Raw genomic sequence first — 27513 nt, forward strand, 5'->3', positions numbered from 1 at the left:
GCCTTACACGTCCTGTTTCGGTTGTGCAGCAGGTGTGCGTATGTTTGGCTGTGTGGTGAATCAGATGAAGGAGCTCATGTGGAGTGAGACAAATCTTTGCTTTTTCCTTGGTTATTTACCCTTCCATCACACCCTGTCGGGCATTAATATATGGCTGTACAAACACTTTTGTAGGCATGACGAAAAGGGAGCATGACCAATTTTCTGGAGCAATGCTGACATACGTCAGTCTGCAGTGTTAACTCCCACTTGACATGGAGCAAGAGCAAGACTACTCGATTATATAATTTCTTAGAAGTAGTATATGCTGTTAAAAGGTAACACAAGTTGCCAGAGATCTTGTCCAAGAAGTACAAGTAATTTTAAAGCTGTATGGTGAATACTGTATTGAAACGTGTGTTTGATTTCAACCCTGGATGAAGAGCTGATGTTGGTAGATATTTTGGCAGCAACGGTTTTTCACCAGTGTGAAGGAAACCATTAACATAATTGCTATGGATTGTTTCATTACTGATTGCTTTTCTGTTCAGGATTTCCACAGACAATAAATAGAATTCCTTTTTTAAAGGGAGACGTTTAAGTAAACTGACCTCTTCATCGCTCATAAACAATCAATCATTTTTGCAGTAATTACTATGTATTTTAAACATGAGTTAAAACTCTAGGTTTAAAAATATTAAAGAACATAAGTGAGATTTGTAAATTAATATTTATATACATGCCTGATCATCTCATTTTAAGTTAATTCTTTGCAGAACAGAAATCTTCCTTCTCTTCTCCAGAAGTGGTGGAGGAGACAAGATCTTAAATTATAAGTGATGTTTGCCTTATTTTAAGAGATTTTGAATAGTTTGAGTGCTTGGGTTCATTTTTGATTAATAGACACATAATGGTGTTTATAGTATAACTACATATATTCCCATTCCCAGCAATTTTTGGATAACTAACACACACAAAATAAATTTCATAACATGAGAACAGAGAGAAACAATGCATTTCCTGGTGGCTGCATCATCACCTTAAAGAATGATTGATTTGCATTTGCATTAGTGATTCCAAAATAATAAAAGTAACAATTTACCAAATCTGCGGTATTAATTTGGTTATCAGAGGAAATTGTTTTTATGCATCAGGTGAGTATTTTTAACTTTTTGTTCGTAGTTAGTTTTAAATACAAAAATAAAAACCACTAATACTTGCTGTAGAAACATCTGTTACAAAGGGCTTGTTAATTGTTTATTTTTAGTTTTAACAGCTGTCATTTGTCGCAAATGAGAGTATTTGCCATGTATTTTGTTCCTGTGCATTGTTTGCTTTCCCAGCTTTCTTTTTTTGAAGAACTGGCTTTTCTGAATGGTACTGACAAACTTTTAGAAGTCTCCTGTTGAGGTAAATGTACAAATCTATGTATATACATTGCTTTACAGCTTATATTTGCATTTGCTATATCAGAAGGTCTTAGCAAATTTGAGGGTATATAATGCATACATTGCATCCCTTTGGCGTCTACCGTATAAAAGAAGCGTCCAGGATCCAGAGATTTCTTTGTACAGGGATGTGTGTGCTTCATTAGACTGCAGTGTCACCTGCAAATGCTCCCTTTATCGTGAATTCTGCCTTTCACTGTAAGCAGAATCTTATGTTCATCAGGAAGCATGGGCATAACCTCAAGGCTTCATCATCTTCCTAAAAAAGAAGTAATGTAAAAAACAAGAGCTGAGGAAGCTTAGAGCCCAGAGTTGTTACTTTATTGGCAAGATTTGTATTTGCAGACAGTTGGGCAAAATTGTGACCCAGTCAGCTATGTGTCTCTCTTTCTTCATCCAAGCTTAAAAGGAGAATTGAATCACTTTTCTGTGGCTAATGGGACAATCAGGATGTTTCTGAGACCATCACCACCAAGAGCTGTGACTGCTTTTACTGAATCGGCATTTCAGTTTTCATATACAGTGAACATGTGTCTTAATGTATTAGGTGAAACTACTTGAATTTCTTCACATACATAAGTCAAATCACCTTGTCAGTTATTTCTGATTGTCTTAAAGCTAAAAATCAGGCTGTTAGAGTCCTCTGTTCAGATAGGCAAGTCCCTAGATAACAATATTAGAGGGCAGAATGAAATCGTCTGAAGCTGCTAGATGTTAGGTGTGTGTTCACTTAAACTCACTAAGCTGAGAGAATGCAGATGGAACACACAAGACGAGTAGAGCAGAAGCACAGAGTCACTAAAGCTGGAGGGAATCTCAGGAAGTCTTTACTCCAACCCCTGTGGACAAAGCAGGGTCAACTAGAGCAAATTGTTCAGGACTGTCACCAGTTGGACTTTTAGTATCTCCATGGATAGAAACTCCATAACCTCTCTAGGCAACCTGTTCCAGTGTTTAATCTCACAGCAAGAAAGTATTTTCTTATATTTAAGTTGAATTTCACATATTTCTGTTTCTGTCCATAGCCTCTCATCTTTTCTCTGGCTACAGTGGAGTACGGCTCCGTCTTCTTTACCCCATCAGGTGTCTGTACACCTTGGCAAGATACCTCCTGAGCATTCGCTTCTCGAAGCTGAACATTCCTAGAACTCTCAGCTTCTCCTCATATGTCCAAACCTTTAATGATCTGTGTGGCCCTTTGCTGGAGTCTCTTCAGTATGTTTTTTTCATCCCGAGAAGCCCAAAACTTGACCCAGCACTCCAGCTATGGTCTCACCAGGGCTGAACAGAAGGGAAGGATCACCTCCCTCGACCTGCTGGCAGCACATCCTGAGCATGCCATTGACCATCTTTGCTGCAAGGGCACACTGATGGCTCATGTTCAGCTTGGTGCCCACCAGGACCCGCACGTCCTTTTCTGCACAGCAGATTTCCAGCCGGTCCACAGCATGTACTGGTGCTTGGTATTATCTCTCCCCCGGTGCAAGACATTGCATTTCACTTTTTTTGAACTTCGTGAGGTCTCTGTTAGCCTGTTTCCAGCCTGTCAGTGACCTCTGCATGGCAGCACTGTCTGATGTATTATTAACTGCTCATTCAAGTTTTGTGTAGTCTGCACATTTGCTGAGGGTGCACTTTGTCCCACCGTTTGGGTCATTAATGAAGACGTTATGCAGTACTGGCCCCTGTATCAACCACTGCTCATGACTGGTGGCCAGCTGGACTTCATGCTGCTGTTTATAACCCTTTGAGACCGGTAGTCCAGTCAATTTTCATTGCCTCTCACAGTCTACTTACCTGATCTGCATGTCAGCAGTTTGCTTGTACATGTTATATGGGAAGGTGTTGAAAGCCTTGCTAAAGTCGAGATAAACATCATCTGCTCTCCCTTCATCCACTGAGCCAGTCACCTCATTGTAGAAGGCTGTCAGGTCAGTCAGACATGATTTCCCCTTCATGTATCCATGGTGATACCACTTTTTTGTGCTTCAGGATTTGTTCCATCACCTCCTCAGGGACTGAGGTAGGGACTGGCCTGTAGTTCCCTGATCTTTCTTCTTGAAGGCAGGAATGACATTGACTCCCTTCCATTCCTCAGAAACCTCCTCCTACTGCCATGACCTTTCAAAGATAACATACCCTTAGTAAACTTTAAAAATAGCATCGGTACCATTTAAAATTCTGTTTCCTTGCCCTTTTAGAGGTGAAGTTAGATTGCTGTTTCATAGCTGTGGATTGCTACTTTTCAGATGCTGTCATCAATGATAAAATAGTTACCAGTGTTAGAAGTACACCACTTTGTGGGTTTCTTTAAATAATTCCCATGACTTAACTTCGTTGAATATTGTTCTTCTGCTTATATCAGGGAAAGTGTAGCACATATTGCAGAAGTTGAAAATGCTTCATAAAATAAAATGCACTTTAAGATCAAGTTTTGTTTCTGTAATACAAATATTTTTGTCAACTTTATTTTCTAATATTGAAAATAATGTTAACTTATTTGTTTACTTACAAGGACATTAATGCACTGATCAGTGAAGGTAGTGTAATGATTTGTAGGATTTTCAGAGTGGATGGAATTTCTATTGCATCTTGTTTTGAGAACTCATTTATTCTTTCGTCTGCATTCAGTGTCATAAACGGACAGAATTTCATACTTTGCCATTATTTTTTCCAGTAAAGGCAATTGTGCAGTTTATTAACTCCTTGAATAATCTTTCTTGACTTTTTACTTAATATTTGCTGATGCTGGGGGGAGGTTTGTCTGTGACTAATAAAATAATTGGTTCGTGGTGTTCTTACAACATCCTAAAAAATATTTGTGGACTTACTCTGTCTAATCTGAGCCATCATTTACCAGTTGAAACAAGTCTTAATTTTTCTATGTGATCATACTGGAATTGGGAAGCTACAAGCATAGCATTAGTATGTTAATTTTATTTTTATGTTTTTATTTTTTATATTATATTAATTATTATATTCTTTCAGGTTTTCTTATTTGTACATAATTCGTCAATGTTTTTTTGGAATTGTGCAACAGTAAATGAGTCCTTTTCCCCACTGTTCTTTTTTCCATCTTCACAGAGCCAGAATAAAAGTGTAATGGATTTTTTTCAAATTAAAAAAAAAACCCCACAAACTAAAAGCCCCCAACAAAACATAATCGTAGTAAAAACATCTTACTGCCTTGTGGGAATCTGAAAAGTAATGAAATTCTTTACCTTAAGATAGAAAAAATGCAAGACTTGTAGTCTGCAAGTAATCCATGTGTGTATCTTTGAGAGGCCAGATGTACAGCTCTTGCACTGTTGAACTCATATTTAAAATTTGTACTCTTACTTAAAATGTGTTCTGTTTGTCGCTATCTCAGTTGTTAGTATCGTTTCCAAATAGCAGTCATAGGAGATGCAGAGTATTCTTTAAGTTTGTAGTCAAAACGCATTAATCCTCTGCAGGTGCTTAGAAAGCAATGATCTAAATATTGACTTACCGTAGCTTGACAAGTCTGAGTGCACGAAACATCTGCGTACAGACTTGTAGCCTGCCTGCTTAGCAGCAGATGCCGGGGAAGACCATGTCAGTTAGCCCGAGAGAAACTGAGGTGAGCCAGGTCGCAGCAACTGGGTTAGCGTGGTGAAGAGCGGAGCTGTGGTTGCCATGACTGTATTAGTAGTGGCAGTGGAGGTGTGTTGGTGGCAGGGTGTGTACTGTGTTTGATAAGCTGCATGTTCTGGATGCTGGGGGATGGAGTAAGAGCATCCAGTTTTAAAATGCAACCAGAAGCTGTCGTTCTGAACATCAGCTCAGGGTTCTGAGCTGATGTTCAGAAGCAGTAATCCTGGTATCCTGTCTGTTCCTGACAGCAAAATAGTGCAAACCTGAGTTGTACAGCAGCTGTTTGAGGCGTGGGCCTCCTGCTCTTGACTGCAGGCTTCATTTTCTATGGAGTGATAAAGTATTTTGAAAGTACAAACACAAGAAAATGTTAATTAGTTTTTCCTTTCTGTTTCTTTTAGGACTCCTCCAGGATGGTTTCCAGCAGGTATAAAAGGTATGAGATCTTTGTACACAACACATTTTTTACCTGTATAATTCTGCCGGAAATAAAGCTGATTAAATGGGTGTTTGTAGTAGAGGCCATGATATCGTTACTGTAGATATGTAGACTGAGTTTGGGGTCAGGACCTGAGAGAGGCAGCAACCTTATCCAAACCCCTGTATTACGTTACTGGTTTAAAATGAATTCACCTGGTATTTTTCTGGGTCTTATTAGTGCAGAACAGTTCCCAAGCAAATGTCTACCTTGACTACGTATTACTTAAGAGCTAGTAATTTCACAGTTAGTTTATGAACCACTGTCTTCTGAAGTTTAATACAGGAGGATAATTTTGTTGCTCTCTGCAGTAATATTGAAAGAAACTTCTATGGATTTGTCATACTACTTTCTCGATTGTAGGGGATGCTGCCCACATGGAGCATGTCCTCTTTGTTATTTGTTTGTCTTTCGAGCCAAGTATTACCATGGTCATTACTCAGGTTCTTCAGGAAAAAATTTCGGAAGGTCTTGATGCACCTCACTAGTGTGTGAAATTTTTGCCCACGTGGAATTGATATTGACACAGCTATCACAATTATTAGGAAAATGTAATGGTAACATGAGGTCTAAAATACATCAACTAAAGCAAGGCATTTGTGTAAACAAAATTACACATGCATGTGTTCTCTTTTAGATATCCTTTACTTAGGTAAAAGGTGCAAGTGGTCAGTTCACTTGTGTGTATACATGCTGGCTGTAGAAGTAAGTGCAAAGAGCACCTGCAATTATCTAGTCTTCACCAGTGCATTTTCCACCCCTCAGAGTTCATAGAATCATAGAAAGTTTTGGGTCGGAAGGGACCCCTAGACGTCATCTAGTCCAACCCCCCTGCAGTGAGCAGGGACACCGCTAACTAGATGAGGTTGCTCAGAGCCCTGTCCAACCTGGTCTTGAATGTTTCGAGGGATGGGGCCTCCACTACCTCTCTGGGCAACTTCTTCCTTATATCCAGCCTAAACCTACCCTGTTTTAGTTTAAAACCATTACCCCTCGTCCTGTCACTGTTGTCTCTGCTAAAAAGATTGCCCCCATCTTTCGTATAGGCTCACTTTAAGTACTGAAATGCTGCAATCAGGTCTCCCCGCAGCCTTCTCTTCTCCAGGCTGAACAAGCCCAACTCTCTCAGCCTGTCCTCATAGGAGAGGTGCTCCAGCCCTCGGATCATTTTTGTAGCCCTCCTTTGGACCTGCTCCAACAGTTCCATGTCCTTCTTGTGCTGAGGGCTCCAGAGCTGAACGCAGTACTCCAGGTGAGGTCTCACCAGAGCAGAGTAGAGGGGCAGAATCACCTCTCTCGACCTGCTGACCATGCTTCTCTTGATGCAGCCCAGGACACAGTTGGCCCTCTGGGCTGCCGGCGCACATTGCCGGCTCGTGTCCAGCCTTTCGTCTATCAGCACCCCCAAGTCCCTCTCAGCAGGGCTGCTCTCGATCCTTTCATCCCTCCCATCTGTATTGGTACCAGGGATTACCCCGACCCAGGTGTAGGACCTTGCACTTGGCCTTGTTGAACCTCATGAGGTTCACACAGGCCCACCTGTCCCGCTTGTCCAGGTCCCTCTGGATGGCATCCCGTCCTTCTGGCGTAGTGTCATCCGCTTGGTGTCATCTGCAAACTTGCTGAGGGTACACTCGATGTCGCTGTCCATGTCATTGATAAATATATTGAACAGCACCGGTCCTAGTACGGACCCCTGAGGGACTCCACTCGTCACTGGTCTCCATCTGGACATTGAGCCGTTGACCACTACCCTTTGGCTGCGACCATCCAACCAATTCCTTATCCACCGAATGGTCCACCCATCAAATCCATGACTCTCCAATTTGGAGAGAAGGATGTTGTGGGGGACCGTGTCAAAGGCTTTACAAAAATCCAGATAGATGACGTCCATTGGTTTTCCTTTGTCCGCTCTTGTTGTTACACCATCATAGAAAGCCATTAGGTTGGTCAGGCAGGACTTGCCCTTGGTGAAGCCATGCTGGCTGTCTCGAATCACCTCCCTGGCCTCCACGTGCCTTAGCATATCTTCTAGGAGGATCTGTTCCATGATCTTCCCAGGCACAGAGGTGAGGCTGACAGGTTGGTAGTTCCCAGGGTCTTCCTTTCTACCCTTTTTGAAAAGGGGCACAATGTTTCCCTTTTTCCAGTCACTGCGGACTTCCCCTGACTGCCATGACTTTTCAAATATCATGGAAAGTGGCTTGGCAACTACATCAGCCAGTTCCCTCAGGACTCTGGGATGCATCTCATCAGGTCCCATGGACTTCTGTACGTTTAGGTTCTTCAGGAGGTCCCGAACCTGGTCTTCATTTACAGCTGGAGGGATTTTACCCTCCTGGTCTCCTTCATGCCATCCATCAACTCGGGAGGGGTGAGGAGAGAGGTTGCCAGTGAAGACTGAGGCAAAAAGTTGTTGAGTACCTCAGCTTTCTCCTCATCTGCTGTTACCAGTTTGCCGGTCTCGCTCATGAGCAGGGGTACGCTTTCTTTGACCTTCTTTTTCTGGCTGACATACCTGTAGAAGCACTTCTTGTTATTTTTTGCATCCCTTGCCAAGTTCAGCTCCAGCTGTGCCTTGGCCTTCCTGACCCCATCCCTACACAACCAGGCAGCTTCCCTATACTCTTCCCAGGAAGCCAGTCCCTGCTTCCACTGCCTGTGCAGTTCCCTCTTCTTCCTTAGTTTGACCAGCATCTCTTGCCTCAGCCATGCCCGTCTCTTCCCTGCTCTGCCCGACTTTTTACACTTGGGGATCGAGAGCTCTTGCGCTCTCTGGAATACATCCTTAAAGACCTGTTCATCTGTAGAAATGTAGAATGGTTTGGGTTGGAAGGGGCCTTCAAAGATCCTAGTTCAAACTCGCTGCCATGGGAAGGGACTTCTTTTGCTAGATTGTGTTGCTCAAAGCCTCACACAACCTGACCTTGTACACTTCCAGGGAGGGGGCATCCACAGCTTCTCTGGGCAACCTGTTCCAGTGCCTCACCACCCTCATTGTAAAAAATAATTAACTATCCTCTTATGCTTTAGATTTCTTATCGTGGTGCTGTCTTTTGTATTTATATTCCTGGGTTCTCATAAAACTAGTTGGGTGATGCTTTTTATTGCTGTAGGTTTATGGGTTTTTTAATCACTTTGTCATTGCAGAATGGGTGGACTTACTGTCACAACCTTAGTAACTATATAATTTCATGATTACTTTCTTATTAGTCCAACACATTTTAGTTCAGTCTCCACTTTCTCTTAGTCCCTGTTCAGAATTTCATTGTTATTTGTATCTGCCAAATACTTAGTGGTGTGTGTCATAGTGCTTTGTGGCTTTTCATAAACCTTATCTTTACTCTGTTCACATGCTGTATATACTCACTCATTTGCAGAAACTTGGTTGTGTGCAGAGTGGTAATAAATAGAAGTTTACGCAATCACATTTGTAGCTTATTTGAAAATAAGCTAATTCTTCTCATTAGCGTTGCAAAAATAGGAAACTCCAGAGCTAGAACATGCTAAAATAAGACTTGTTTGTGCAGTCTTTGTCCAGTCAGCTTTGGTTATATGTAGGATGTACATTCTTTGTTTGTGAACTTTCTCCCTCAGGACTAGCATCATGTTCAGGAGGAATCTGACTTGCTGTGAGCTGCTGTTCAATATGTTGTTATGTATCTTGCCACCGATCTTACTCATTGCATAGTCTTCAAACCTCATGTTGAAAACAAAGGATTCTTTTCCTGTGAGGTTAGCACAGTGCCCAGTGCTCACGAATACTAAGAGGGTTTTAATCTAACTGTGCCTTCATGAGGTATACAGTAGCTGATATTTTATAGATAGAGACCCAGTACCCACTGTGATAAGAGTTAACAGTATCTATTGATTTTCCTCTGTATTTGAAAATTTCTAACCTCTTCCCAAGTAGTTTTTCAGGTAAGAGTACTTGAACAAAGTATGGCTCCCAGTGGCTTCGCTTTCTGGTGTGAACGCTAAACAAAGGAGTTGGGACCAGAGTCCGCTTCTGTTCTGGCAACGTTTGGGTTGTTTGCCCCTTCCAACATCTGCAGTATGGGAAGATCCTAGAGGAAGCAGCCTCCTCCACAGTAATTCTCAGTCACTGTGGTGTAGATCTCCCTTATGTCCCAAATGCAGCAGAAGTCCTTTGGAAAATGAAAATGCCATTCTGCGATGACACCTAGTACTGGAACGTGAATGGCAAAAGGCTGAAATGAGACCATAAGCTGCTCGAAGGCTCAAGTATGTTCAAGTTACTGTGCTTTTAACAGTTTAGGGTGTAGCCCTGTAGGTTTTCAAAGCAAGTTGAGAGCAAAGCATGTTCTCTTGTAGGGACAACCACTTTGAGATCCCATTTGAAACCATTACTTGTGCTACTCTGACAACAAGTGGGCAGTACTTTGTGGGTGGGGAAAGGAGACAGTTAGTAAACTTTACAGGCATATGACAGCAAAAGTGAAAAGATAATGTTTGCCTAAATTCTTGGGCTCTGTTATAGACTCTCTGCTCCAGGAAGAACGTATTGTTTGTCAGAAAATTTCATGCCGTTTTCCCCCATGTTTACTGCTGCTCCTTATCTTTTGCTTTCTCCCTCTTCCCCAGTTGTTCCTCGTCAGAAATGACATCTCTTCATCTCAGCATTTTTCTTCACTGGCTTCCATTTCCTAGCCCAGTTAGACACCTTTCCTCTTTCTCCCCCTTTCTCGTAGATCCTTATATTTAACATTGAGGTCCTAGTCTTCTCTTTGATATGTTTCTGTCTTTGTTTTTTCTCTGTTCTGTCTCCATTCTCTGTCCTCTTCTGACTTCTGGTCCTGGGTTACTGATACCATCCTGGGCTTCCAGTACCTTCCCTTTCTCTTCCCATACAGCTGTTTTCATTTCTGCATTGTGATACCCAGCCTCCTGGCTCATGGAATTGCTGTTCTCGCATGATGTTCCAGGGCTCAAGGAATTGCACAGATTTTACTACCTATTTAATCAGACACACTGGCTACTTTGCCTTATATGGATGCAGCAATCCATGGTTAAACATTTGTATGACATTGCTGAGAAACTTATTTCACTGAGTGCCCATTGACTGAAAGACATGTTTACAAATGAACTCTGCTGGCTGCTGTTGTGTTATTCTACTTCTGTTCTGACTGACTTGGACAAACTGAGCCTGTCTCCTTACGCAGTAAAGTAAATAAAAGTTTGGGATGAGTATCTTAATCTATAACTGTAGTCTGTCTGCTGAATTTACTTTGAAGTTTTTCATACTTGTACCCCAAAAGTTTGTGTAGGGGTTCCTTTGTAGTTGAATGATTAACCACATACAATATTTTCCAAAGAAAGTGATGGTTCTGTTGTGATCTGGAGTGGCACTGTAAGATCCATTAAAAGCATGACCGGAATCTTCAAGGTCATACTGACATGAAGGCCACAGGGTATGTTCATGAGTGTATTTGGGAGTTGTGACCAGCCATCTGTCCTGACTGTGAGCTTCATGTGATTAAGATGTGTAGGTAACCTTTAGAGGTAATAGCCCATATCAACTTTCTTACCTTTCGTTTCTCCATAAGCTCTTCTTGAATTGATAGGCCTCATCTTGGCCATTCCAAACTTCTGTTACTATTAACTAGGTCTACCAGTTTTTGCTCTGCTCTGTGAGTAGTTGTTTTAAAGCAACAAACACCTTGCCACTAGTAAGAATGATTTTCTGATTCAGGTCTGATACTGTCAATGTAGTTAGTGTAATCACTGATTTCTTGAACATGAAAATGACGAAGTGTATTCTGTTTATTCAAATATTTGAGTGTAATGTACATGTAAACATGAATTATGTGTCTTGAATTCTGTGAACTAAAAAGTTTGTTTGCAAGTAACAGTAAAGCAGGATATGTGTGCGGATATAGGAATATTTTTATAAGTAGAGAGAATTTGTTTTAGCAGTTTATTTTTAAGACTATGTACTAGCTTTTGAACCAATTTAGCTTCCTTTTTAGAGATGTCTTAAGTTGAAAAGAAAACCTTGCAGATGGAAATAACTCAGAAGATTTTTGCATGGTTCATGAATCAGACAGATCAGACAGGATCAGTTTACAGAAAGAGTTAGATTAAAATCTCTTAGTGGTTCAGGGGTGTGTTTCCCTTATAAGATTGTATATTAGTGGAAAGGAATACAATATGGTATAGCTTTATGGCTTCCAGCCAAAATATCAGAGGGTTTTTCCCCCCCTATTTTAGGATAGTACAGCACCCTAATATGGAACCCAACAGGCAGAGACCTGTATTGACTAGTTTGACATTCATGCAAGAGTTGAGAAATAAATGAGGAGGAAGAGATCACAAGAAAAGAGGAAGCTAGTGCTTCAGAGCACTCACTGGAAGTGCTGTGAAGGAAATGTTAAAGCCCTGATGAGATTCTCATCCTCAGTGTTTTCAGATTACTACAAAGCTTGAACTATAACAATTTACATTCCATCATACTAACCTTGGCCTCACTAATTCAGAAAAATACATCTGCAGAACACAACACTGTGCCCAGACTTGCATCCTTGCCTGTGTTTGGGAGTTTTGCAGGGAGGGTTGGCTGTTGAGGCACTGTCTCATCTAGGTTGTTGCGTTAGGACCACTGCTGTGCAGGTATCAATACTTAAAAAACACAGGGCTCACTTAAGGTGCTTTTCTTGACTTTTGTATTGCTGTTTCAGACAACGCTGATGTTATGACAAGGCGGAAGCACTTAGGGTTTATTGCTGCAGAAGTTTTTGGTGGTCTTAAGTTAAGGCGACTGCAGTTCCTCGCTGTCTTTTGTGCCGGTGCTGGTGCAGCTGGGCAGGGCAATGCTTCAGGGAGCCACTGGGGCTGAAGGTCGATGGCTTCCTTTTGCCGGGCTGCTGGGTTGCTGTGTCAGCTCATTTGAAGGGTCTCCTCCTCAGTCACCTGAAGGCCAAAGCCAGGAAAAGTGGAGGAGGCTAGGGACAGGCGGCTGTAGAGAAGACAAGAGTGCCTTTCCTTACCTCAGCTCCAAAAGCCATGACCACTGCTTAAGGAGACCGAAGTCAGAAGTCCGAGGTGGCCTATTTGGAAATGCCATCTTTTGCTCATTCTTCCAAGGGAGCTGTTAGCAGCTGACTGGTTTGCAGTGACATTATTAATTAGGATTTTCCAAATCAAGTATAGTTACAAGATTCTAGCAATAAAAATAAATGTGTTATAGTTGAAATCGATGAAGTCCGGTTTTGAGTGGGAGATTTTAATTGAGTGAAGCTGTAATTTGGACAGTGCTTCATGAAGACTTTGAGAGAACAAAAGAGGCATTTATTCCATCTTTCTGTAATAGTGCTGTTAAACCTGCCCCTGTGTGAATAACTGATTTTGTTTTAAAGGAGATGACTAGAACACATTCTGCAACAAACCTTTTGTTTCTGTGCAAGAATAGTCAAACTGTGATGTGGGTTGATTTTGCTGTATGACTTTTATCTAAGTACAGCCATAAAAAATTTTCAAAAGCATATCATCTTAAGTTGTGAAAGTGTTTTCTGTTTTCAGCATTCTAGTACAGGAATACACATTTAAAATGAGATTCTGATAGTGGCTAATTGAAGGTAGGCTAGTGGAACAAGTTGAATTTTGTTAAAGACCTTGTCGAACATGCCCTTTTGAAGCAGTAGTGAGGGATGTTTCCATCCAGATGCCTTCTTATGTGCTGCGCTCCAAGTGGGCACTCTAATGTGTGTATGGCTATGAATGCAATCTCAGATACTCTTCTTGAAAAATAATTTTAAAAATACTGTTTCCTGCAGCCATAGCCTGTGGCTAGATGTTTCAACTGCAAGTGTGGGAACAATCATGTGCGTAAGTTACTTGAATGCTAAAAAGTGGAATAGTTTGAACTGGATTCTTGAGCAGTGACTAAATTTCTTCAGCCTGCAAACCCCTATCATTTTTCAGCTGATGCCAATGACCGCTTTTACCCAGTGTACATCTGCTGACAGTAGGCTTTCTTTTCTTTCATACCTTCAGTAACTTCCAAATTGCAAGTATCTGTAAACTTTTATTTAGTTAGGAAGCGGAGGAAGCAAGGTTTCACTTGCAGTCTCAAACTAAATGGGTTCTGCTGTTTCATGCATACACTTCTCCCTCGCTCCTACAAAAGAAGACGTAAACCCATTTTGTTTTCTTAGTGGTATAGAAAGCTCTTCAGTTTGGACAGATGATTGTTGTTGTTACATATTTATAAATATAAAATAGATTTTATATATATAAATATACAGGCTTATTTCCAAAGAGGTATCTTTGCTGGGGCTGGTTGATAGGTGCTTTCTCATAGTAAAGCATAGACACGAGGTTCAGTGATACTGTTGTTCCAGGTAAGTTTCCTTTCTTATTTAAGGCTTGCAAAGTGGTGACTAAAATTCCATTTTTTGCAAAAGGTATGTGTACTGTTTCTTGGGTGGTTCCTTTTTTGCTGTTGCTGTGTACTGGGCATTGGCTGTAACCGCCAAAATAATGAACTATGTGTGTCACATTCCTTGTGTTATGCCTTCTTAAATGTGTTTTTTTTAAATGCTATTCCCTAGAAGTCTTCATGATACATCCTTTGTACTTGCTGATAACTGAAAGGGAATGTGTTCAGTAGGGTCTGCTCCCCAGTGGAATAGGTGAGGAAATTTTTGAGGGTGAGTTTCAGGGAAGATACAGAAAATGTCTTCATTTTCAGTATTAATGAAACTCTTCCTATCCAGGTATTCTTTCTTCTAACTTTCCTGTAGGAGCATCTGCCAAGATCACTCATTGGAGCTGAGCTGAGATACTCCAGTGTTGGCAAAAGGGCTCATTCCTGAGTGATGAAAAATTGAGCCTTTTTTGTGTGGTCTGTCCTTGTGACATTGACACCACAAACCAACACGTCTTTCAGAAAGCTAAATAGTCTAGAATTTATAGAGTTAAGCTAAAATATTTCTCTTATGTTGTGTTGCAACATGCATATCTGGTCCTAGAAATGTGTTTAAAAAAAATCTTCCAGATGAAGAATAAACAGTGCTAAATATGGTAATAAGATTAAGCTACAAAATTCCTTACAATTGTGTCAGTGTGCCTTGGAAACTTCACACATACTGGAGCAAAAAAATATTTATATCTATGAAAAGACATGCTTTTGCCAGCTACTCCTGCTTTTGATTTGCAGTGCATCCATCCAGATTTGCACATTGTCAGCAGGGGTTTTCTAGAGTTATGAAATGCAAAACTGTTAAATGAACACATTAATCATACACTCTTGTATGTTTGAAAGGAAAGGTTGTAGGGATACTCTTAGTGTTTTTCATTATTTTCCTAAGTGCTCTAGAAAACCATTAGATACATATTTCAGCTGTGTGATTTCACAGAGTGGCAGACTGGTTGAGGTTGGAAGGGACCTCTGAAGGGCACCTGACCTGCTCCAAGCCCCCTGCTCAAGTGGGGCCACCCGGAGCTGGTTGCCCAGGACCGTGTCCAGATGGCTTTAGAAAGTCTCAAAGTTCTCCTCGTGAAGACTGAACAAGGGTGGGTTTTTTTGTCTTTGGCTGTTTAGCTGTATATTTTCAAAGTCTAAGAAGTGTGGTTTTGGTGAATTGAAGAGAGAAAGATCTGTATCTCTCTGCCTGGTCTCAGGGCACTCTGTTCTGCTGCTCTTAATTATTCATTAGATTCTACACTGGAGGTAAATAACATAGCTATTAGGAAGAAAATAGCTATGGGAAGAACACTGCTAAATGTGTGACTTTGAAAATGCATGACTTTTGTATGTATTTTTAAATTATCACTGTTTTTGTACATAGCAGTCATAGTGGAGAACCCATAAGCTTTTTAAAAACTAGCCTATGTGCGTTTGCAATGCTTATCTGTTGAGATTCCATGGCAGTGATTTTTAAGGAACAGACACATGATATAAAACAAAAACCATGCCACCAGTTAATGAGTGAGTGCCTGCCAACTGAGGTATGGCAAACTGCTGTGTATCCAAATTCTGAAGTAAAATATGTGGAAATGGCATAAAATTAACATGTTAGCCTGCATCACTTTCTCACTCTGATTTGCTTTCCAGTTCCTTACAGGCTATATCCATAGTTCCTGAAAAGGCAGTTGATATGTGTAAGCCTCTTATGTTTTGGACATGTTATGGTTTTTCTTCCTTTATATTTTAATCTTCTTAAAAAGATGCTTGGTTTAAACTCCATAGTGGTACTTTACTTTTTAAAATAAAATTGTTTAGCTTGGTTTTTAATGCTCACAGTTCATAAAACTAAAATCTTTAAAAATAAGTTAGGGTCAGTAGAAGTATATGTTTAAAGTTGGTTACCTGTGTGACGAGAGCTGCGTTATCCAAGTATTTGAGTCCCTGAGGCAGTGTATTTAGTGAGTTCTCAGCAACACAAGCTGTGAAATAAGTTCTCTGCAGTTTATCAGACTGACCTATGCACTGCTTTGGAAAGCACTTCTTGCTACTGCTATCATGTCTTTTTGTTAAATGTATAAATAGGTGTCTGCTTTGTTCTTTGCCTTTGTAGCACAACTAATGCACCAGAAGACGATGCTCCAAATAGATACTCCCGAACGGACAGGACAACTTACAGCAGATACAGCAGGGATGCAAATTCTTCTGGCAGTTCTGTAGCAAGTAACACTTTGGAGAAGAGGATTGAGGAGCTTGAAAGGGTAAGTGTCAGCTAACATCTGCATGGCATACATCTGAAGTAAGGCACTTTTGAAACTCCATGGGGAAATTTACAAGTAAAATACATAGAAATAATGTTAAATGCTTGAAGTACAGATAGTTATGTCTATAAAAATGTATAGAGTCAGACTGACTGAGAAGAATGTGGACTTTTTAGTCACAGATGTTTAGTTTTCATTTGGTGTATAAGTGAGAAATAGTTGAGGTACAGGTAATATACTTAGAGAGTCAGCGGTGCTCTGCATATTTCTCCTGTGTACCTCGTGACACACCAACACAGGGCAAATAAATAACTTGGGCGAAGAAGCGGCTCAGGGGAAGAAGGGGCTCACTGGCTGTTCATAAAATTGGCAGGCCTGTTTCTGATCTACTTCCTGTTTTGGATTTTTTCATCTCCTGAAATATTACAAAATTCAATTACAATCCAGTTGCTTGTTAAAGTTTTTAACATTTAAAATATATATATTTAAAACAAAGTTTTCATTATTTCAGACATTCTTCATACAAAGAATTTTGGGAAAATGAAATAATGTTAAAGCGGACTTTTTCACCTAAGACACTATTTTGCTAAATAATGTCGTCTGTGCAATCTATTGCTGGTTTCTTTGTCTTCCTCTGAAGTGGATTTTTTGTGGGGAACTTGCCAAATATTCTGGAATTCCTATGGATGAAAGTTACTAAGTAAACACAATTTGAATAGATCTTTTTTGGAAAGGGTGAAAATAAAGCATATTTTGTAGATTTTTTTTTTAATTTTTTTTTTTTAAGACTTGGGAAGCCTGATTTAAGTGAAGTACACCATCATCATCCCTTCCAAATCAGCTTTGTTGTGAAATAATTTAACTGCAAGTAACACAGAAAATAGAGGAAGATTTAAGGGCTTTCTTTCAGTATTCTGAATCCTGATTTACTGAATGCCTAATGGACATTTTCATTTTTTTCACACATTCAGGCCCATAGATCTGACAGTGAGTATTCTTCCCTTGTTAGTGGCAGTATTGAAAAAATCCAAGCAAAATCAGCAACAAATAAAGGATGAATCCTCCCAATATAACAAATTTGGAAGCTGACACTTTACGTTTACTTACTTCTGGTTTGGGCCCGTATCCAATTTTGGGTTCGTGCTCAAGTTAAATATTAATTAAAACTCTTATCTCTGGAATCAAAGCTCTCACGCAGGTATGCTGTGGGTAAAATATTTTCTTAGACATGATTCTTTAGCTCCTTGGAATTAAGGGTTTGAAGATGTGGATTTGGCTTGCTGTAGAAAAGGAATTATAGGTAGATGTGCGTGTGGGGTTCTTCTTTGTTTGTTTTAAATGGTAATAACTTAAAACTGTCTCTTAAAACCAAAAATTACGTTTCAAACTTTATTGCGTATTGTGGTTTTAGGAACTTGCAAAAGAGAGACAGGAAAATGTGAGATTAATGAAGATGACACAGGACAAAGAGGAACTAATTGGAAAGCTGAAGGAAGAAATCGATCTATTAAACAGAGTAAGCACGTACTTTCTTATATGGTGCTATATAAAGAGGGGATAAAAGTCTCTACATTCTCTGTGCTCCTCTTCAGACACCTTCATCCACTGGGCAAGGTCAGAAGGGAATTAAGTGTGGGGGTTTTTTTGCATCTGTGTAACTTTTCAACAGGCATGTCGATAGATATATTTATTCCATGTGACTTCTGTTTCTCGTGATTAACTTCTGTAAGTTGTGTGTTACTGGATTACCTGAATTTCTTGTTGCTATGAGTGTTTGTTGAACAAGGTTAGAAAAGCAAGAGTTCTCTACTGCTGCTTCTTCCCAAATTTAGTACGTAGTACACCAGGAAATAATTAAGTTGGTGTTTTGACAGGTTTCTCAATAAATTGTTGCCCAGAACCGTTCTTAGACAAAGTAATTATAAATTTAATTTCATTTTAGTCAGCTTTTAATTACTAATAATAGTTTAGATGATCTTAGAAAGATTTTGGAGTAAGTGCTTTATATTCTGCCACATGTTCTCATGCTCTTTATTGTTGATCCCAAAGTGAAGGCAGAACAAGACAGGCGGCAGGAGGCTTGAGCTAGCGTTACTCGGGCAAGGTGTGTCTGCAGGAGAAGAGGGGGTAGAAGAGTGAGACATGCTTGGGAATGGGACAGGATGAGAAGCTGATAGAAGATACCTGTTTTAACAAGTCCCAGTTTTAAGGGCAGACTGGAACTCTTTCACAGAGTGAATTAGTGACCTCATCTTGCACTTCCTGGCTGAGGTGCAGAGCTTGGATATACTAGGGAAATGCTTCTGCTGGTCCAGTGCAGACATTGCCATAAAAATTCAGAAAAAAATTTCAGAACTGGCTTTGGTCAGTCCAGCAGTGAAGGGTGGCAATAACTCTGTGTGCATGGTGGCAAACACTCATTTTTCACTATTCATTTGTAGCAAAGGAGGACAAAAAAGTTTGCAAACTAATCTAGAGGACTAAAGTATCTGAGATTATTCTAAGACAGGTACCTTTTTTTTAATAAAGAAGGTTGGAAGCTAATTTGTAGGATAAATGAAGTATTGTCTGTTTTGGAGAGATTTCTATCTTTACTGAAGAATTGGTCGTTAAGCCGTTCTTCCATTCTCCAAAGAATATGTCACATCTAAGCTGATGACTGTATTACAGTCAAGGCAAGTGTTCATTCCTTCTACATAATGGATGGCAAAGCAACTTAATACTGCTGGTCACACCTGACTTTCTGACTCAGAGGTCAAAAAGAACAAATAAAAAGAGCCTAAATCACTGAAAGCTTGTGTTTTAGGACCATGACTGTTTGCAAGGTTTGCTGTTCCAGAAACAATGTAGATTTTTTTCTACTGGATTTGAACTATGGTGTCCTAAATTCATTCCACCGAGTGTCTGACTAGAAACCATCCTTGAACATTTGCAGTGAAGTGCCTGTGCCTTGCCTGTGTTGAAGTATGATGGCAATTTCTGCTTGTTGTATGGAAAGAAAACATAAAACAGAATATAGTCCTTCCAAAAACTTCTTTATTATAAAATTACTTATATAGTACGGTTCCATGAGATATACAAAGCCACCTTATTGGTGCTCCCTAGGGAGCCTCTCTTAAATGCAGAAGAGAATGTTTTCTTTCTTTTGCTCCACAAGGTCAGCATTTATCATAGCTATAACATTGTCTGTTAGCTTAATTGCAGTGTAAGTTACTTGTGTTTGCATCCCTTGAGGTTTTCTTAATGATGCAATAGCTGCCTTTTGACTTTATGACCAGCTTAATAATTTGTCGTCTTACGAAAGTTTGAACCCATGTCTCAAGTGATGTTTTCATTAAAACAGATGCAGTTTTACTCTTTTGATAGCTCTTGGATTTATGACTGCTTCTGTATTGGCTATCCATGTGGATTTAGAAAGAGGAAAGCTTTAGAATATTAAGAAAAGCTACAGAAATACTGCATCATTCCCGTGATAGAAGGTTATGGAAGTTTATAGTGCAGTCGTATTTGCCTAAGGTTTATTATCATAACTGAGATCATGAGAGCCAGCTCTTGTAAATCTATCTGTTCTTCATGGAACGTTACTCTGTAGACCTGGCACCAGCATTGGATGCTTTGCATGGAAGAACAGTTGTGATCTTCAGCCTTCTGCTCAGATAAAAGGATGTCCCAAGGACTAAATGTCATTTAGTGACCTTATGCAGAGATCTTCTTAAAAGGTTTTACTGGTAGGTAACCTAAATAGGAGTCTATAAATGTGACCGTCTACGCATTCATGGTATTTCTCCATCTTTTCTATTAATCAAATTATGCAGTTACTGCATTTTAAGTTGCACAGGCATGGAAAGACTTTCAAGTCAAAGAGCCTAAAATTTTTTTAAAATGCTATTTTCTTGCACAGCTTTCTGACTGCTCAGCCCTCAGATTTAAAGAAATGCTCATTCTAGAAGTTTCAGTCAGTTCATAAACATGGATGCATTCTTCATTGGCAAAGATCTGGTCTTACACTTCAAAGAATCCTGAAAACTTTTTGGCAGACTTTTTCTCAGTTTAAGTAAATATATTTATTTAATGTAACAATATAATTTTACTGACATCAGTCAGTACATCACAAAGATACTTAAAGAACATGAGTTGCATTTATATTGCGAAACAGAAGACTTTCTGCCATAAATTGCATTCTTTCACTCCAGTACATTAGCCACTAAGAGTATGTGTGCCACATATTTTTGTAAGAAAGGGGTAATGATTGCTTCATAAAACCCTCAAATGTCTGAAAGGAATGGCATCTCAAGACATTTAAATATTTGTAGGCTAAGTTCAGCTGTCAACTAGTTTACACTTGGTCATCTCTGACCTCACTAAGATGTCATTATAGTTAAATGTGTATTTGGAAAGAGTCTATGTCAGTGAGGATTTACAATCCAATTAGTGTCCGTTGTGTAGTTATCGGTTCCTTTGGTGTGTGAGGTCCGAGCTTTCCTGCTATTGCATCTTTATTACTAGTAAGCATAAATCAGTGTTGTAATTTTGAATAAGAAACTAAATTTCAGAGTGGCAAAAACCATCTGCATCTCTCAGTCCGTTGTTTCTTTAGATATTTAAACTGCAGTAGTTATTTTTTCTGGCTTATATTCAAGAAATTCTTACTTGTAGTAAGCTTTGGAATGTTACTTTTGCAGCATAAACATTCATAAACTTTTAATATTTTATTTTAAGCAAATTACAGGTGTTTTAAACAGAAAGTTACTAGATAAGCTTGAATTGAGGCATCTGATGGCTAGGTGAATAAGTTCAAACACAATATTATGTATACTGAACTAAAAAATATAATTTTATTGAAAGTGTTGTCCCTTCCATCTGATTATTCATCTGAATGGCACAAGAGAAAACAAAGTGTGTTTCTTATCATTACATAGTGAACTACGTTTGTAGTAGGTATCCACCAAAACTTTTCATGTTTAGATGTTGAAGTCACTTGTATCTGTGATGTCGGAGTGGTCAAATGATTTTCCTGGAAGTCACTCATACTGTGATGCAGCATTGCTTCTGTGAGGCAAAGAGGAATTTCTGCTAGCAATTTCTCGATTCCACATTACAAAAACAACAGAGTAATTGCAAAGGCATTGCGCTGTGGGTTTTGGCTTGGCAAACTGAAGAGGCTTTTAAAAATCATGGTATCGATTAAACACAGTATGTCTAGCATGCACTTCTGAAATGACCCCACTAAAAAGAAACAAGAAAATAGACTCTGTATGTTGAATACTGCTCAACAACTTAAAGGAGCAAGAGAGAGAAAATTTTTTTCTCTGCTGCTGTTTTATGTGTAGTCTAGCATGGCAACAGTAGGGTTTTGCAGACTTCAATCAAAAGGCATCTAAGATCTCTAATGAGAATCCTGGTTCTACCTCCTTTGTCTGCCTTTCCTTTTCCTCCTTAACGTGCTGTCCTTGAGGTCACTCTTCTGTTTCTTCACTTTTTTGTTCTCATTCTGTTTCTTCCATGGGTTTTTTTGTAAAGTAAAGTTATTTTTACTGAATAAATGCTTACATTAAACAGTCAGTTTCACTAGTTTTCACTTTAAAGGCTTGAAAAGACTTGGTAGGAAGTGAACAAGTGAAATGGGAACTGAGTAAATATGGTAATTGGTGGAAGAGGGATGAACATTTGGGATGGAAGCAATTTATTTTAAGCACCCATTATTACTGTATGTGCTGTCCTTTCGTAGCAGTTTAGACAGAAGTTACAAAATACCTTTCAGTTTTTTCACAGGGAACAAAAGAAAGGGCAGGCAGTACTTTTTCTGAAAATTTTGGTACTTAATTTAAAACACAGAGCAGTAATAAGCAGTCGTGTATAGGTGAGTGGGATAGTTGCAGACAAGCAGTCTGGGGAGTGGAGGCAATAGCTGACTAATACACTGTCTATATACGCCAATAAAAGAATAACGCCCATCCTGTGGGCCCATTGGTTTCTTGATGCGTTAATTCCTGCTGTAGCTTTAGTTATGATTATATGTTTCCATTTAAAGGTGCTTGTACATGGGAATATAGTATTAATGTTTTGTAATTACAGTAACTCTAGGAAAAGGCCGGTTTAACAGATTTAAGCTACTGTGATGCTAATTCTTCCCAACCATAGCTTCTTCATTTCAGAGCTAAGATGCTAAATTCCTGCTGCTATTAATTCAGAGTTTGTATTTATGTCCTGAGAAATGTTTATTTTTCTTTTTCTTTTCACAGGACCTAGATGATATAGAAGATGAAAATGAACAATTGAAGCAAGAAAATAAAACCCTCTTAAAAGTTGTTGGACAGCTGACAAGGTAGAAGATGCAAGCCTCAGTGAGGAAAGATTTAAAAACTACTGATTGAACGTTAAGGTCAATATAGTAATACTTCCTGTGTTGCAGTATGATAACTGTCTTTATATTTATTGTTAGGAAACCAGATGAATGTTTATTTTCATAGTACTTTCTTCTTCATTCAATGGAACAGCATCAAATTTGGGGTCTATTTTTAGCCTTCTTTTCACATAAAGATAATTCAAATTTTTGACATATTTCAAAATATTAAGTTCAAAAATATTTGGATTTTGTATCTCCAGATGACATCTGGATAAATTACAGTAATTTAAAATTTATAGCACCAGATCACTTTCAGTCCATGTAGGTGTATATTTTTGAAGTGAATAGAAGCAATACGTATAAGCTTTGTTTACACAGATCCGAAATATGTATTTTTGGAAATACTTCCTTTTTTGTTTAAGCAGCTGTAAAGTGGATGCCTTATTACTGCTGTATAACATTTTGCAGATGAATTACTTGCTCTAAAACTCTTATATGTTGGGGTTTTTTTACCATATCTGAAAGACTGACAATAGAGAGTAGCAATTTTTTTTTTCTGTATAACAGTATTCTGGCAGGAGGGAGAGGTTTTATTTTAAAAATCAAACAAACCAAGAAACCAATAAATCACCTGTGGTGTCAGCATTAATGAGTTCTTAGGATCATACTGAAGTTGTGCACTGCAGTTTATTATAAAGTTTTTGCGTTAGCAGTGAAATGCAAGTTTGCTATCAGACAGTAAGTTTGTTTGCAGTGTTGAGAATTCAGACAAAGCCTGGAGCTTTCATTTTAGCAAAGACACTTTTGCAATACTGTTCTATTTAAAGCTGTCATAAAATTTGTAGTGATCATAACCAATATGAATTTTTTGATGTTTTCATTTTTTAAGATGGGTGAAAATTTTTGTACATAACAAAGTAGAGAGGCATACAAGTGATTCATGTCCTTTTGAAACATCAAATGGTTTAAAAAAACCTATTATCCTTGATTTTAAACTAACAAGGTGTTTAAAAAGTGCCTACATAGATGTTACAATCCAGTTATGACTGTGTACTGATTCTTCTATAACATGATAGTAGACAAAATTTTCATGTGACATTAACCACAGACCTCAGTGAACAATTCTCTTCTTAAATTTCTGTTAGGGTGAAATTTGATGAGCTGTGTTTCATCTTAGTACAGCACATTTTTCATTCCTGATCAGAATAAATGTACGTGTCATTTGAGTCAGGACACCAGAAATGAAAACATTTTGAAGAGTCCAGGCTTTTTCTTGAAGTTTGGTGACAGAAAGTTGCATGCATATAGTCTTTGTTACCTTAAAACTTAAAGGCAACTTTAATATATATAATGACCATCTTTTCTGATCTGCCAATTTATCTTCATAATGTGTATTTAATGACTGTAAGAGTTTCTTAAATTTCAAATCCAGGTGATATTGTTACACCTTGGATTGTTTCGGATATAGGATAGGTGGTTTTACATTTGTGTATTCTAATGAGGAGGAACTTTTCAAAGCTTTAAAGCATTTTTCAAGACTTGTACATTCCAGGGTGCCTTGATGTTTTCCGTCACAGTGGATGAGATGCCATGAGACACCATTTAAAACCTTTACTCAGGGGTTTAAATGGTATGGGGGGGGTTGTACAGGCCCTCTGACCTATGGTGTACACCAGTGAATATTGCTTTTCATATTACCCAAACAGTAAGAAGTCACTTAATTTATCAGTTTCATGAAATTAAAAATTTAAAGTAATAAAAAAGTCAGTTGAGATGTATGCCTTCTGAATAAACATGAAACTTTCTCTGGAAGAACACCTGATTTCCTTCTCTCTGTAGTAGGTAGGAAATATGCACACCAATTTATGTCACAGGATGTCAAATGTATTGAAGCGTCATTAAGGAGTTAATGCAGAACACACAGATATTAATATGAAGTTGTAAATGAGATTTTTCATAAACTGTATTTCACATACGTTTTAAACCAAAGAACAATAACAACAAAGAACATAAACAAGAATTGCTTGTCTTTGTTTTACTTCTTCTTGGTTTACATGTGTATTGACTAAAACTTGGCAGCAGTAACGCCAAAATTAGAACTGATTTTTTTTTTTTTTTAACTTGGACATCCAGCTGACAGGATTATTTGGCAGAAGTACTGGCAAGGGAAGTTTCCAAATATTTGAAACCAGTAATGCTTCAGGCAGAACATGTGAACAAAGGAACTGTTTGGAACTCACAGATAAAGTACCTTGGGACATCATTGTTGTTGTGGATTATTATGCAATTGTTAAGCTTTTCATGGTTTTAAAAATTCCCACAAATTGTATCTTTAAGCATAACACTTCTGCTGACAGTTTGGAAGATTTAGATGGCTTTTTGGAAAAACGTATGTCAAATAACGATCTGTTACCACATTATCAGGATCTTGGAACAAGTTTAGTAGATTCTAGGTTTTATTGTGTTACGTAAAATGTTAATAATTGTATAGTCATTACTTGCCATTAACTTTTTATTTTGGTAGGGTACCCTTACAGTCAAGCATAGAATAAGTTTTTATCCTAGGTGATCTGAAGGTGTTAAATTAGCTGCCTTACCAGCAATTCATCAACCCACGTCCACGTCCTTGCCAGTCCAACACGTGATTGTTCTCAGTTGTGTGGTTTAAAAGCGGAGAGGCTGCTAGAAGTGGGAACTCACCTCACTTGGGAAGGCTATGTGATTCCTGAATGAATCTGGGTATTAACATACCTAGGCTAAATTAATTCTACTAGGGCTTTTTTTGGGGGGTGGTGTGGGAGTGTGCTAGTGTGCAGTATTAACTGTATGGGTAAGTCTCTTGGAGATTTCTGAACTTTCATGTCTTAAAATTCATACCAAACCGCTTAGGTCTAGTATCTGCATTTCTGGGTAACTTCGGTTATCTAGGAATTCTAAATAGAAAAGTACTCCCTTTGACTAAAGCAAAGACGACAACTTTTTTTTAAAGTTAATAATGAACACCACATAATTCCTATTTTGATAATGCACAATGATACTCCTGTTATGGTCACATACTCTTGTATATAAAACATAGGCTACATCCAGAGCTGAGGGTTAAAATTGTGCAGAAATATTTTGTCATCGATAATATGCACTAACATTTGTGGGATTTATTCCCTAAAGACAAAGTTCAACCATATATAAATGTTGGTGATTTTTACAAGGAAATTCAAAATGACTCAATTTTCTTTTTTTTTAAAGAATTAAATGGCCATGTTTTCAGTGTTACTTGACCTATATATTAACTGAAAGAGTACCTTATGTATTTGCAAATGAGGTTTTTTTCTGTCTTTAAAGCAAATGTTGCTTGTTTAGTTACCAGATTTGTATGTGCACATTGCCTGTTAGGTTGGCTGTGAATTTGAGAGGAGGAGTGAGAAAAGAGAGTGACAACAAATAAATTTATGACTTCCAAAGAAGGAAGTATAGAACTAACTGTAGAAAGATTGTGTTTGGCATAAGCATTACAAAAGAGACAGGGGTTTTTGTATATTGGAAACAACTGATTAGCCTACATCAAAGCTCTTTTCAACTTGTCTGGTGTCATTACAGCTTGGAAACTTGCTACCATAAAAGAGGCCAAAAGGACTACTGGAGATGAAATTACTTTTTAACATATTGCTAGGAGAGCAGAGTTACACTGACTCCAGCTATTTTATGGTTTTCTGTAAGTTCTTTGTAGCTATTTCCAGCTTGAATTGAAACAAATCAGTATTAGTAGCTAAGAGGAGAGGTAGTTATTGGGAAACAAATACATGAGTGATAACTATGGATACCATTAACATATGACTGAATGTCAGTATTTCTTGGGCTGAGACCCTTTATGAAGATATCAGTTGAGTCGATCCATTTGCATCAGTATTAATGATCATAAACATTTGACATTTTTAAGAAGAAACAACTATTTTAGTTCGAGAAATTACCATTGCAAGCCATGACTTTAAAACTTAGTACAATTTAAAAAATTCCTGCTGGTATCTGGTAGCTGCTGAGACTAAGGAGCTAAGGATTATACTTAAAAGTTTTGTTAAAAATGGAACAGATGAATTCTGGATCTTGTCATTTACTTTGATATAGAAGTTCACTACAGATCTGTTCCATGCCTGTCATTCTGGTGTCAATACCTGCAAAAGGCAGAAAGCATTTCTAGAAACATTTCTACTTCTCTTATTAAACATTTGTTTAGGACCACTTAGATACATCCAGGATGAAAAGGACTTTGATATGTGTTTTAGTAGCATTCATGATCTTCCAAGTATGTTGACTTACTTACTGTAGCACATCTCCACGTACCATTTCTTTGTGCTGTAGCAGATGTACATTGCCGTGTTAATTCAATCCTTTTGCTTTTATTTCTGGATTTCTGGTGTAACTGTTCTTGTTCAGGGCTTGTTGTGATTTTTCTGTTCTGGAAAAATTGTGATAGTTGAGTTTTCCTCTGAAAATAGTCTCATAATCATAATGCGGATTCATTTTTTTAAAATATCCGTTTTACGCATTTAAAAAATTGCAGCATCATTAAGCTGTAAATAACTAAATATCCATTTTAGTTTTGAACATTGACTAGTTGTGGTATTATTTGTGATATCAGATTAAAAATGATGTTGAGAGTCTTACTATTGCAGGTAAAAGATACGTGTTTAATCTAACAATAAAGACTGTGTGCCTTTGTCCAAATAAAACCAGAATTTTTAATCCAGGCTGACTACTTATTGTGTTTAAAAGAGAATTTATATTGTCTGATTAAAATTCTAACTGGATTTTTCACCCATGCCGGGAGCCACGAAAATTACTTTTACATTCAGATTCAGTTCTTCAAGTGTGCATGTGTGTGCACACACACGAGAGAGAAAAAAACCTGCGTATTTCCACTACACTGATTTCCTGCTTTGGGAATGTACTGAGTATGCTTCCATCAA

The 27513-nt window shown here is 38.4% G+C and overlaps 1 protein-coding gene across 2 annotated transcripts in view; it reads left to right on the plus strand.

Moving 5' to 3' along the window:
- PAWR (pro-apoptotic WT1 regulator) overlaps positions 1–27289 on the plus strand; it is a 91413-nt gene extending 64124 nt beyond the window's left edge. Inside the window, exons 3-7 of one of the 2 annotated variants that reach the window (XM_075429342.1) lie at positions 5444–5478; positions 16059–16206; positions 17618–17722; positions 22449–22531; positions 24686–27289. In XM_075429342.1, coding sequence (XP_075285457.1) covers positions 5444–5478; positions 16059–16206; positions 17618–17722; positions 22449–22531; positions 24686–24689 — 375 coding nt within the window. In that variant the 3' untranslated portion in view covers positions 24690–27289. Of the gene's footprint in view, positions 1–5443; positions 5479–16058; positions 16207–17617; positions 17723–22448 lie in introns of both variants that reach the window. The other variant, XM_075429343.1, reaches the window with a different exon arrangement.
- Positions 27290–27513: the final 224 nt, after the last annotated feature.

The sequence above is a fragment of the Opisthocomus hoazin genome, chromosome 8, assembly GCF_030867145.1.
Source record: "Opisthocomus hoazin isolate bOpiHoa1 chromosome 8, bOpiHoa1.hap1, whole genome shotgun sequence".
NCBI lineage: Eukaryota > Metazoa > Chordata > Aves > Opisthocomiformes > Opisthocomidae > Opisthocomus > Opisthocomus hoazin.